Below are 12968 nucleotides of genomic sequence, written 5' to 3'. Positions count from 1 at the left end.
GTAATCCCGCTATTCCAGGAATTGACCTCGTGAACCTACGCTGCACTCCCTCCATAGCCAGAATGTCTTTTCTCAAATTTGGAGACCAGAACTGCACGCAGTACTCCAGGTGTGGTCTCACCAGGGCCCTGTACAGCTGCAGAAGGACCTCTTTGCTTCTATACTCAATCCCTCTTGTTATGAAGGCCAGCATGCTATTAGCCTTCTTCACTACCTGCTGTACCTGCATGCTTACCTTCATTGACTGGTGTACAAGAACCCCCAGATCTCTCTGTACTGCCCACCCAGATCTCTTTGTACTGCCCCTTTACCTAACTTGACTCCATTTAGATAGTAATCTGCCTTCCTGTTCTTGCTACCAAAGTGGATAACCATACATTTATCCACATTAAACTGCATCTGCCATACATCTGACCACTCACCTAACTTACCACCAAGAATCTTACCATTAGCCCAGTACTTTGCATTCTGGTTACTCCGACCAAAGTGAATCACCTCACACTTGTCCGCATTAAACTCCATTTGCCACCTCTCAGCCCAGCTCTGCAGCTTATCTACGTCTCTCTGTAACCTACTACATCCTTGATAAGGTTCCCCTTGGTAGGCTCACTCAGAAAGTTAGGAGGTATGGGATACAGGGAAATTTGGCTGTATGGATACAAAATTGGCTGGCTGAAAGAAGACAGCGAGTGATAGTGGATGGAACTCATTCTGCCTGGAGGTCGGTGACCAGTGGTGTCCTGCAGGGATGTGTTCTTTGGCCTCTGCTCTTTGTAGTTTTTTTAAATGACTTGGATAAAGAAGTGAAAGGTTGGGTTAGTAAGTCTGCTGATGACACAAAGGTCAGTAGTGTTGTAGATAGTGTTGAGGGCTGTTGCAAGATACAAGACATTGACAGGATGCAGAGCTGGGCTGAGAAGTGGCAGATGGAGTTCAACTTGGATAAATACTAAGTGATTCATTTTGGAAGCTTGAATTTGAATGCTGAAACAGGGTTAAAGACAGGATTCTTGGCAATGTGGAGGAACAGCGGGATCTTGGGGTCCGCGTACATAGATCCCTCAAAGTTGCCACCCAAGTTGATAGGGTTGTTAAGAAGGCGTATGGTGTTTTGGCTTTCATTAACGGGGGATTGAGTTTAAGAGCCGCAAGGTTTTGCTGCAGCTCTATAAAACCCTGATTAGACCACACTTGGAATATTGTGTCCAGTTCTGGTTGCCTCATTATGGATAGTATGTAGATGCTTTAGAGAGGGTGCAGAGGAGATATATCAGGATGCTGCCTGGATTGGAGGGCATGTCTTATGAAGAGAGGTTGAGGGAGCTAGGGCTTTTCACAGTGGACAGTAGAAGGAAGAGAGGTGACTTGATAGAGGTGTACAAGGTAATGAGAGGCTTGGATAGAGTAGATAGCCAGAGACTTTTCCCCAGGGCAGAAATGGCTGTCATGAGGGGTCATAATTTTAAGGTGATTGGAGGAAGGTATAGGGGAGATGTCAGAGGTAGGTTCTTTTGACAGAGAGTGGTAGGTGTGTGGAATGCACTGCCAGTGGTGGTAGTAGAGTCAGAGACATTAGGGACATTTAAGCAACTGCTGGAGAAGCACATGGACAACAGTAAATTGAGGGGTGTTTAGGTTGATCTTAGACTGTGATAAATGCTCGGCGCAACATTATGGGCCGAAGGGCCTGTAATGTGCTGTACGGTACTGCTCTTTATACTCATGAAAGCAGAGTCGCAGGTAGATAGGATAGTGAAGAAGGCATTTGGGATGCCTTCCTTTGTTGGTCAGTGCATTGAGGATAGGAATTGGAAGGTCACATTACAGCTGTACAGGACATTGATTAGGCCTCTTTGGAATGTTGCGTGCAATTCTGGTCTCCTTGCCATCGGAAGGCTGTTGTGAATTTGTGATCCATTGTGAAGTTTAATGTGATTTGCTGATCCACTGTATTGTTAAGGTCTGGATGAATTGCTGAGAAATCACAGGGTCTGTCTTGATTGCCTTTGCTGTGTTCTGTGGACTGTTTGATCACAGACTATTCCCCATGTTTACCAAAGGTTAATCCTGGGTGTTAGAGATAAATTGCACATATACTCTAGATTGTATCACTCTTTCAATACTGAATGGTTAAGTTTATTGTTGCTTGTTGAAAACTGTGGAATCTTGTGGCTTTACTCTACTAATAGGTCCTCTGGATCTCAGACTTCGTGCACTTTACAAAATAAGTGATTAGTTCCTAGCAAGATTGCAACATAAATTTGACAAGGGTCAAGATTAGAGTGACACTGGAAAAACACAGCAGGTCAGGCAGCATCCGAGGAGCAGGAAAATCGACATTTCGGGCAGGAGCCCTTCATCAGGAATGAGGCTGGAAGCCTCGGGGGTGGAGAGATAAATAGGACAGGGTGGGGCTGGGAGTGCAATAGGTAGATGGAGGAAGGGGTAAAGGTGATAGGTCAGACAGGAGGGTGGAGCCGATTGGTGGGAAGGAAGATGGACAGGTGGGACAGGTCATAAGGATGGTGCTGAGCTGGAAGTTTGGAATGGAGTAAGGTGGGGAGAGGGTTTGACAGCCTGGTCCATGATCGTAACAGAATGTGGGGTTTCTGTCAGATTTGAAATCCAGAAACAAATCCAAGCACAGGGACTTGCTGAGATGAAGGCTGATAAGACATTCAACATGAATGGTACTCTATTTATTGAAAGTCAAGACTGTGGTGCTGGAAAAGCACAGCACGTCAGGCAGCATCTGTGGAGCAGAAGAATCAATGTTTCGGGCATAAGCCCTTCATCAGGGATGTCTTTTGCCCAAAATGTCGATTCCCCTGCTCCTCGGATGCTGCCTGACCGGCTGTGCTTTTCCAGCACCACATTCTCGACTCTGATCTCCAGCATCTGCAGTCCTCACTTTCCCCTCTGTTTATTGAAAACCTAAATGACTTTTCTGGAAAGGGAAAATATATCCATGAATATAATGCAAGAGATAACCAAGGCTAGGTTGGCAGCAAAGTTGGAGTTAGAATTAAAAGCAAATGCTAAGGAAGTAGAGATAGCTGAGTTAATAGTGCATCGTCTTAGGTTGAAAGAAGAGGAATCTGATCCAGGCACAACACAGTTAGATTTGGCCAGAAATCAGTTGCAAATGAAGCAGTCTGTAATAGGAAAAGAAAGAAAATTTTGAATTTGAATGAGAAAGGCAAATACTTGAACTGGAGAGAGAAGTTAACAATGGAGTAAAGAGATGAAGAAAGAGAAAGAGAACTTCAAAGTGAGAAAGAAATCAGAAAGCATGAATTGGATAAAGAAATGCTGTAAGATTGTAACAATAGGTTAACATCGGACAGCTCAGAATGAGGCGGGGCAATAGCAAACCTGAACTTATTTAGGTTCCCTGAAGCTTGGAACATAGAAAGCTGAGGAGGCAGCCCAGCACCTCGAACCTGTGATCCCATTGAATGAGCTCACTGAGTTGCACCTGACTCTATGAACCCAACTTTACTCTAAATATCTTAAAAATACTGAATGACAAAATCTATTAATCGTAAATTTTAAATTACCATTAATCGAGCATCAATTGTTGACTGTGGAAGAGAGTCCCAATCTTCTACCACGCTTTATTGGACAAGTCTTTCCTGATTTCACTCCAAAAGGTTTGGATTTACTTTTTAGATTCGCTCCTGACCCCAACCTCCGCACCCCCCCCAAACCCCAACCCCATCAAAAGGTATAGATTTTTCTCCATCAACCCTGTTGTTTCTCCAAATAACCCAAATAAACGATCAAACTGGTACTTAATTTTCTAAGTCTAGGAATGACTTAGAGGAGCCGGACTGGGGTGGGAAAAGATAAAAATCACACAACACCAGGTGTGAGTCCAACAGGTTTATTTGGAAGTGCCAGCTCTCAGAGCACTGCTCCTTCATCAGGTGGATGTGAAGGACACAATTGTAACACACATAATTTACAGCAAAAGATTACAGTATCACACAACTAAAATGATATGTTGAACAAACCTAGATTGCTGTTAAGTCTTTCATCTTCAGAATGGGTTGCAGGGTTCGGTTCATTAATATATAAGAGTGTGTATGTGTGTGAGAGAGAGAGTGAGAGAGAGAGAGAGAATGGTTAGTGCAGTGGGGTCACCTATAGTGTGATATGAACCCAAGGTCCCGGTTGAGGCCATCCTCATGGTTACCGAACTTGGCTATCAGCCTCTGCTCAGCCACTGTGCGTTGTTGCGTATCCCAAAGTCCGCCTTGGAGGATGGTCACCAGAAGATCCAAAGCCGAATGTCCCTGATTGTTCCCCGACTGGGAGGAAACACTCCTGCCTAGTGACTGTTGTGCGGTGTCCATTCATCTGTTGTCATAGTGTCTGCTTGATCTCGCCAATGTACCACGCCTCGGGAAATCCTTGCCTGCAGCATATGAGATAGACAACGTTGACCAAGTCACATGAGTAACTGCCATGAACATGGTGGGAGGTGCCTCCATGCGTAACGGTGGTATCTGCGTCGACACTGTGACAGTCTTACAGCGTCCTCCAGGACAGGGTTGCATGGTGTTGTCCTGAAAGCCGAGCAGTTTGCTGTAAACAATGTTCTGTTTAAGGTATTTTTATGCAGTGAGTTGTTGTGATTTGGATCATGCTGCTTGGAAAAGCAGTGAAAATAAATTTAATTTTTGAAAATGAATTGGATAGAAAGCTGAGGGGCAAAAACTAACAGAGTATGAAGAAAGGGTAGGGGAGAGCAGAATTAAGTTGAATAGCTCTTTCAATCAGTTGGTACACGCACTGGGCTGAATGATCACTTTCTGGGAAATATAAGATTCTATGAAGTAAGTAATCAGTGCTCTTCTAAAATGTTCAGAAACAGTATCAGTTGATCAGTAAGTCTGCTCAATATTTGTGAATGTTTCAGGTCGGAGAAAGTGGATGAGGTTATCAAGGAATGGGAATGCTCCTTTTTCAAAGATAATCCACACCTTCGGAAGAAATCTACATCACTCCGGTTTGATCTACACCTAGCAGCAACAGATGAAAGCTGTTCACAGACCAAGCAAGGCAACCTTCCTGATATTGAACTCAGGCTGGTAATGAGAAAGTCAAGCAGCATTCCATCTCTGAAATCATAATGCTCAGCAAAGCACAGCATAACCAGTGTGATATACAGCACACACCAATGTCAATCTCTACTTGCAGCTGTTGCATTATATTTATCCGTGTATAGATGAGAATTGGGGAGGGTAGGAGTGTTCTTTAAATATTTATTAAATTTCTAAATGAACTAGGGTGCATGAAAAACCATCAGTTCATTAATCAAAGAGGATGTTACTCCAAAGCAGAATACTGTAGATGCCAATAACTGGAAATTTAAACAAAAATTGTTGGAGAAACTCAGCAGGTCTGTCAGCATCTGTGGAGAGAGCAATGTTTCGAGTCCAGTGAACTTATTGAAAAACTGGTTGTCAAGTTGAAATGTTAACTCTGTTTCTTTCTCCACAGAAACTGCCAATTTTGCTGAGTTTTTTCAGAGTTTATTTTACTTTTATTCTTTTTTAATAGCAAATTGTTATTCAATTGATTGTTTATCATGAAGTTTTTTTTATCCCTGTGGGTAATGGGACTCTTAAATTACTTTATTTCCAATTAAGATGCATTAAGAAAATTTGAATTTTACTGCATCCAACTCATTTCATTGTGATACTCAACAAATTACTTGGTATTGAGTTGACTTTTTAATGAACATTGGGTTTAAGGACAAGTGTCACCTGAGGTTTCACCATGAGTGACTCAGTCAAGCTGACACCAGGTTCAATCCTAGTTATTATCGGAGTTAACTTCATTTTCAGCAGGAGGACATTTCCACGGCAGCTAATAATCAGCTGTGGTCCCTGCTCGTGAGTTTTATCCACTGACCATGCCTGTATAACTGCATGTGTGTAACCGTCCAGGCAAAACACAACAGTTTATTATGCTACTGTTGATTACAGGGTGTGGGCTGGTAAGCAGGAACTGCAGCAATGATCAGCACCACCTTGACTGAAAGGAAAAAGAGAGATAAGAAAAATAAAACAACATGTGTAATATATTCAACATCGATATGCAAAGCCTTAAATAGCTTACTGTTTTAATGATAGTTTGAGATAATACTCACAGATCTATGGTGAATGTACTCAGGTAAGTTAACACCTTACCTGTGGAATGTACCATTTAACATTTATATATACACAGAAACAGAAATTAGAAGTCTGAAGTCAAACTGAGAACGGGACTGTACAGATTTTGTTATATAGAGATGGCTTTGAGTATACTGTCAGGTTTACAGAACAAGAAGATGATGCTGAGAGGTTGCTTACGGTCTGCCTCAGTTACAGGATAATTGCTGCATAAATTCAGAATGGGTTGTTCAGCCTGGTTTGTGTCTGTAGCCATTTGATGCAGTGCTTCCAAAACATCAGTACCTACACCCACGACCAGTTGAAACAATAGCAAGGAATAAAAAGGATCTTTGAAAGTTGCCACTCAGGTGGATAGAGCTTGTAAGAAGGCCTATGGTGTATTAGCGTTTATTAGCAGAGGGATTGAATTCAAGAGTTGTGAGGTTATGTTGCAGCTGGACAGGACCTTGGTAAGGCCACATTTGGAGTACTGTGTGCAGTTCTGGTCGCCTCACTTTAGGAAAGATGTGGAAGCTTTGGAGAGGGTGCATAGGGGATTTACCAGGATGTTGCCTGGAATGGAGAATAGGTCGTACGAGGATAGGTTGAGAATGCTAGGCCTTTTCTCATTGAAACCGCGAAGGATGAGGGGTGACTTGATAGAGGTTTATAAGATGATCAGAGGAATAGATAGAGTAGACAGTCAGAGATTTTTTCCCCGGGTACAACAGAGTGTTACAAGGGGACATAAATTTAAGGTAAAGGGTGGAAGGTATAGGGGGGATGTCAGGGGTAGGTTCTTTACCCAGAGAGTGGTGGGGGCATGGAATGCGCTGCCTGTGGGAGTGGCAGAGTCAGAATCATTGGTGACCTTTAAGCGGCAATTGGATAGGTACATGGATGGGTGCTTAAGCTAGGACAAATGTTCGGCACAACATCATGGGCCGAAGGGCCTGTTTTGTGCTGTATTGTTCTATGTTCTATGTTCTATGTAAAAGGGATGAAAAGCAGGCAAATGGAAACAATGAGGCAATGAAAGATAAACTAAAAATTCTGAGAAAGAGGATGAGGAACTCTTTTCAAATTAGGCAAGTTAGCCATACAAGTAGCAATGTCTTTGAATGTAATCAGAACTGATCAGGCTGTTGTGTTCTCTGAGTGTGGGGAATCAAAAGCCAAGTGAGCCCTGCAGCATGCACGAATGTTGGAGAGAAACTCTTGCCATATCACACTGTCACCTCTTAATCGGAAGTATCAATTTGAATATTTTCAACAACTTGATAACAACACTCAAAAGGCTCTGATTCCTGTAAAGTCTATGACTGTATTCAGTAGGAGATCAGAGTCAAAACATGTGGTGCTGGAAAAACACAGCCGGTCAGGTAGCATCCTAGAAAGAAATGAGTCGATGTTTCGAGCGTAAGCTCTTCATCGGGAATGATGAAGAGCTTATGCTCAATACGTCGATTCTCCTGCTCCTTGGATGCTGCCTGGCCGGCTGTGCTTTTCCAGCGCTACATTTTTTTTACTCTGATCTCCAGCATCTGCCGTTCTCACTTTCTCCTTTCAGTAGGAGGTCAGGCAGACCAGAGTTAACGAGATCTTTATATCAATATACTTCAAATCTGCCAATTCTAGAGATCAGAAATTTTGAAAAAAACATAAATTGCTGGAAATATGCAGAATGTGTACATTTGAGAGAATTCTCCTGAACATTCAGGGTGAGGTTATATTATGACAAAGTATTTCGATGGAAAGCATGTATTGCTGTTTTCTTTCAGATGCACATGAACTCACAATTCCAGAATATCCTGTTTAATTACATTGTTGCCCAACTACATCAAAGCACCAGTCAACCTGGTTCATCATCACACAACCTACTCTCCTCCCCCGCCTCCAGTGTTTTCACTGACCCACATTGCCTCCCTGTCTGGCAATGCCTCAATTTTAAAATTCCCATCCTTGCTTTCATACCTCTGCATGGCCTTGTCCTCTCCCAATCTCTCTACTCTCCTGCAGCTCCACAACCCTCTGAGATATCTGCATTCTTTTAATTCCAGCCTCTTGTCTAACTTCAGAGTTAAATCACTTCACCATCATCAGTCCTGCTTCCAGCTGTGAGGACTCTGGGAATTCCTCCTTAAACTTCTGCACCATCATTTTAGATGCTCCTTAAAACCTACCCCTTTACTCAAACATTTGGTCATGTAATTTTGTTGATGATGCAACTGGAGGTATTTCAGTACGTTTTATTGTGTTCAAGGTGCCATATAAATATAAGTTGTTGTTATTGATAGATTATTGGTCCCAATGTAGCTATAAATCCTCTGAATGTGTCTTTCTAATTGTCTGTTACCTTCAATCACCAGATAAAGCTAGCGCACAGAGAAAGAGAACAAAATATTTCAACAAGGTTTTGCAGTTAGTTAAAGCTAAAAGTTCTATGATTTAATTTAACATCTTGAAGTAGATCATCTAACATTGCCAACCCCTCACATTTTCGATAGAAAGAAATCGCTCATTAAGATTTATAATGTGTAAACTGTTAGAAAATATAAAAATAAATGCACTAGATTTGTATTGAAAAATCTTCATGGGAAGAAGGAAGTAGATAGATTTCATTAATGTGGGATTTGTGGAATTACACTAAATGCCAGCTCTGTAGGAGGCCATTCACTCAACTGGCCCATATTAGAGTTTATGTTCCACACTCATATAATCCCCAGGGCATTCAAAGTGCAGCAAGGAAACACTGTGGGTAGGTGGGCAGCATCAGCAGAAAGGTTGGCTGAATATCTTATTGTCACTAACTGGTGCTAAAATATTGCTGCTGGGTTATCGGTGGAATTATTGGATATTTGAATATAATATTGGATGTGGAAGACTCTGAACAATCAGAGTCCACGTCCACATCCCTCAGACTTAGTCCAGTAGCTGAGCCCTGACTCTGCCAAGGGTAAAACAGCAGATATCTGAGAATGAGCCATCAACAACAAAGACGCACAAAATGCAGTGATCATGGCAAATGTTGTCAGAAGACTGAATTCTGAAATTGAAATCTCATCCATGTTTCCCAGGAAGTTATATTTCCCGAAACGTTTCCCTGAGCTCCATGGAGCATGGGCCAAGCATACTGCTAACTAAAATGACCATGATCATTGCAGCTTAATATCATAACAAAAAAAGATAAAAATCACACAACACCAGGTTATAGTCCAACAGGTTTAATTGGAAGCACACTAGCTTTCTGAGCGACGCTCCTTCATCAGGTGATAGTGGAGGGCTCGATCGTAACACAGAATTTATAGCAAAAATTTACAGTGTGATGTAACTATCACCTGATGAAGGAGTGTCGCTCTGAGAGCTAGTGTGCTATAACCTGGTGTTGTGTGATTTTTAACTTTGTACACCCCAGTCCAACACCGGCATCTCCAAACCATAACAAAAAAAGAGGCAGCCAGAAATGTCAGTAGGAATGTTTAGACACTGTTAGTAAACAGCCTTCCTCATGCTGGGTTACATATTCCCCAAGGTCAAAACTGTTGCAACAAATGGAACAAGCTTATCTTAGCCCCTTTAACAACACCTTGTTCTCAACAGAAGAGCAAGACCAGGGCTAAAGACAAGCCCAGCTGCACTGCGAAACTTAGTTGTACAGTTTCCTGAGTCAGTCAGCGCAACACATGCAGGCAAGGGTTGGTTTAAACCAGTCTGATAAAGGCAGCAGATACCTTTCCCAAGAACATCAGCAAACAGGGTAGGCTGTTTGTACCACAGCTATTGCGGTCGTGTTTTCTGGCTCACAACTACAGGATGTATTTAATTCAGTTCCACAGCCTGCCCAGGCTTGTACAGCAGTCTGTGATCCATCACCAAAGCCACACCCCACAATAGCTCATAAAATAATCAGAAATCAAAAAAGATGTCTTTTTCTGTTAAGTTTTTTAAAGTGGTTAGAGCCATTGTAGTATTTAAAGAGCTAAAGTGATCATAATTAATTCAGAAGTCACACGACACCAGGTTATAGTCCAACAGGTTTATTTGAAATCACAAGCTTTTAGAGTGTAGCCCCTTCCTCAGGCGAAGTGAGGGGGAAGTCCACAGAACACAGAACTTATCAGCAGAGAGATCAAAAGATCGTACAAATGCTGTGAGTGGAGCATTGAATAATAAATCTCTGCAGATGACTAAGGCTCTTAGACAGTGTGAGTATGGCTAGCTTAGGCAGTAGAGTTTGTGACCCTTAATCTCAGGGTTGTGGGTTTGAGCCCCATGTTGGGCGATGTGCTCCATTTTGCAGTATACAGTGTGAGTAAAGTGTCGTGCTCTGAAAGCTTGTGATTTCAAATAAACCTGTTGGACCATAACCGGGTGTTGTGTGATTTTAGACTTTGTTCACCCCAGTCCAACACCAGCACCTCCACATAATAATTAATGCATCTGCACAAATTTTGGTCTGCCTTCTTTAAATGGGAATTACCTACATATTAAAGCGCTAAAACTAAAAACAGTTCAGAGTTTCTACATCTTAGCAGTGGCTGGTGGAGGGAGGGCTATAGCAAACTGATAGAATCAAATATCAAGTGATTTATTTTCTGTGGAATCAATATTTTTACCTGGAGATTCTATGTATGATATTGATCAGTGATGTTTATGGACTTTTCTTCAACCCCTATTCCAGCAGAGAAATGAATCAAATTACAATAATCAGGATTTTGTCTATCTATAATTGCAGAGGACAGTAAACCAATAAAACATTGGTCTGCTGCTACTGGCAGTTTATGTGTTCCTGCCATTTTAAAGGTTTGTAATAACCTTGTCATTTCATTATTGGAAAATGCACCATTGAGAGAAATATATTTTCAGCTTTGAGATTTGAGTCTTCTACAGTTTGTGATGATCGGCCGCCATGGTGTCCAAATCACTCAGGTTTGCAATATATAAGAAAGAATTACTTTAACTGCAACCTTTATGTTTCAAGATGCTTTGAAGCATTTTATTGCACAGAAAGTATTTTCAAAATGTGGTTACTGTAAGATACAAAGCAACTACTTTGTGTACAATATCATGCTGACTAGATAATCTTTTCTACTGGAATTGGTTAAGTACAGCTAAATATTACCTAGAACATGAGAAAGAATTCTCCCGTTCTCATTGGAATAGTGGCCGTGGGATCTTTCAGGTCCAACTGGCAGCAGACAAGCTTCAGTTTAATGTTACATCCAAAAAAAAACCAGCAGTCCCTCATACTGCACTGGGACTGTCCAATAGGACTTGGACCCACAAGCTACTCAATCAGAGGTACATGTAGTGCTCAGTCAGAGGTATGTGTACTACTCACTGAGTCTCAACCTGTAATTTAGTAAACTGCCAAAGTACAGACAGGTTCATTTTCAGCATCATAGACCCTTTTCTGGTAGTTTTGATGTCAAAACAGGTTGACTTGTTTCAAATTGGCACAGGGTCTCCTTGGTCTGAGATCAGCAACATCTACCTGTCAAAGTTGTTCAAATTTGAGACTTGCTCTCTTCTTGGTTCTGCAATGAATGGGAGTTGGGAATTAGTGTTGATACTGCTTGCTGAACTGAGTGAAACTTAGAGACATAGAAAATAGAAGTAGGCCATTCAGCCCTTCGAACCTGCTCCACCATTCAATATGATCGTGGTTGATCATCCAACTCAATAGTCTATTCCCATTTTCTCCCCATGTCATTTGATCCTTTTAATCAATGTTTTGGCCTCAACTGCTTTCTGTGGCATAGAATTCCACAGGCTCATCACTTTCTTGATAAAGACATTTTACCTCACCTCAGTGCTAAATGACCTATCCAATATCCTTAGACTGTGACCCCTGGTTCAGAACTCCCTGGTCATCAGGAACATCCTTCCTGCAATTATCTTGGCTCATCCTGTTAGAATTTCATGGATCTCTATGAGATCTCCCTCATTCATCTAAAATGAGGATTGGTTGCCTACACAGATCAGTATATAGAAAAATTCAACAAGGACTATTGTAAACAAACCTTAGATTAGATTAGATTACTTACAGTGTGGAAACAGGCCCTTCGGCCCAACAAGTCCACACCGACCCGCCGAAGCGTAACCCACCCAGACCCATTCTCCTACATTTACCCCTTCACCTAACACTACAGGCAATTTAGCATGGCCAATTCACCTAACCCCTGCACATTTTTGGACTATGGGAGGAAATCGGAGCACCCGGAGGAAACCCACGCAGACACGGGGAGAATGTGCAAACTCCACACAGTCAGTCGCCTGAGGCGGGAATTGAACCCGGGTCTCTGGCGCTGTGAAGCAGCAGTGCTAACCACTGTGCCACCGTGCCGCTGCTTTCTTTTGCTGGAGAAATTCTTTACATTTTGGAAAACACTTGTTATTTGACTTCCCAGATTACTTAGTGAGGAAACGGCCCTTCGTCCCAATAAGTCCACACCAACCCTGTGAACAGCAACCTACCCAGACCCATTCCCCTCCACCTAACACTATGGACAACTTAGCATGGCCAATCCACCTGACCTGCACATCTTTAGATTGAGGGAGGAAACCGGAGCATCTGGAGGAAATCCACGCAGACACGGGGAGAATGTGCAAACTCCACACAGACAGTTTCCTGAGGCGGGAATTGAACCCCTGTCTCTGGTGCTGTGAGGCAGCAGTGCTAACCACTGAGCCACCGTGCTGCCTGCTGTTTCACTCATTTCTAATTCAGCATCTTCCCTTCTCTTCCTTGCATTTTCGGCCAAGTAAGCTATTCCCACATTTTTGATTGACTTGATTCCCAAT

General features: G+C 42.3%; 1 protein-coding gene across 2 annotated transcripts in view; it reads left to right on the top strand.

Moving 5' to 3' along the window:
- Positions 1–6582, top strand: part of krt222 (keratin 222) — a 37624-nt gene extending 31042 nt beyond the window's left edge. For both annotated transcript variants that reach the window (XM_043674721.1, XM_043674720.1), the window contains exon 6: positions 4925–6582. In XM_043674721.1, coding sequence (XP_043530656.1) covers positions 4925–5138 — 214 coding nt within the window. In that variant the 3' untranslated portion in view covers positions 5139–6582. The remainder of the gene's footprint in view (positions 1–4924) is intronic.
- The last annotated feature ends 6386 nt before the right edge of the window (positions 6583–12968 follow it).

The sequence above is a fragment of the Chiloscyllium plagiosum genome, chromosome 33 (assembly GCF_004010195.1).
Source record: "Chiloscyllium plagiosum isolate BGI_BamShark_2017 chromosome 33, ASM401019v2, whole genome shotgun sequence".
Classification (NCBI taxonomy): Eukaryota; Metazoa; Chordata; class Chondrichthyes; order Orectolobiformes; family Hemiscylliidae; genus Chiloscyllium; species Chiloscyllium plagiosum.
The sequence above is the reverse complement of the archived record's forward strand: the minus strand, read 5'-3'. Positions and strand labels throughout refer to the sequence as shown.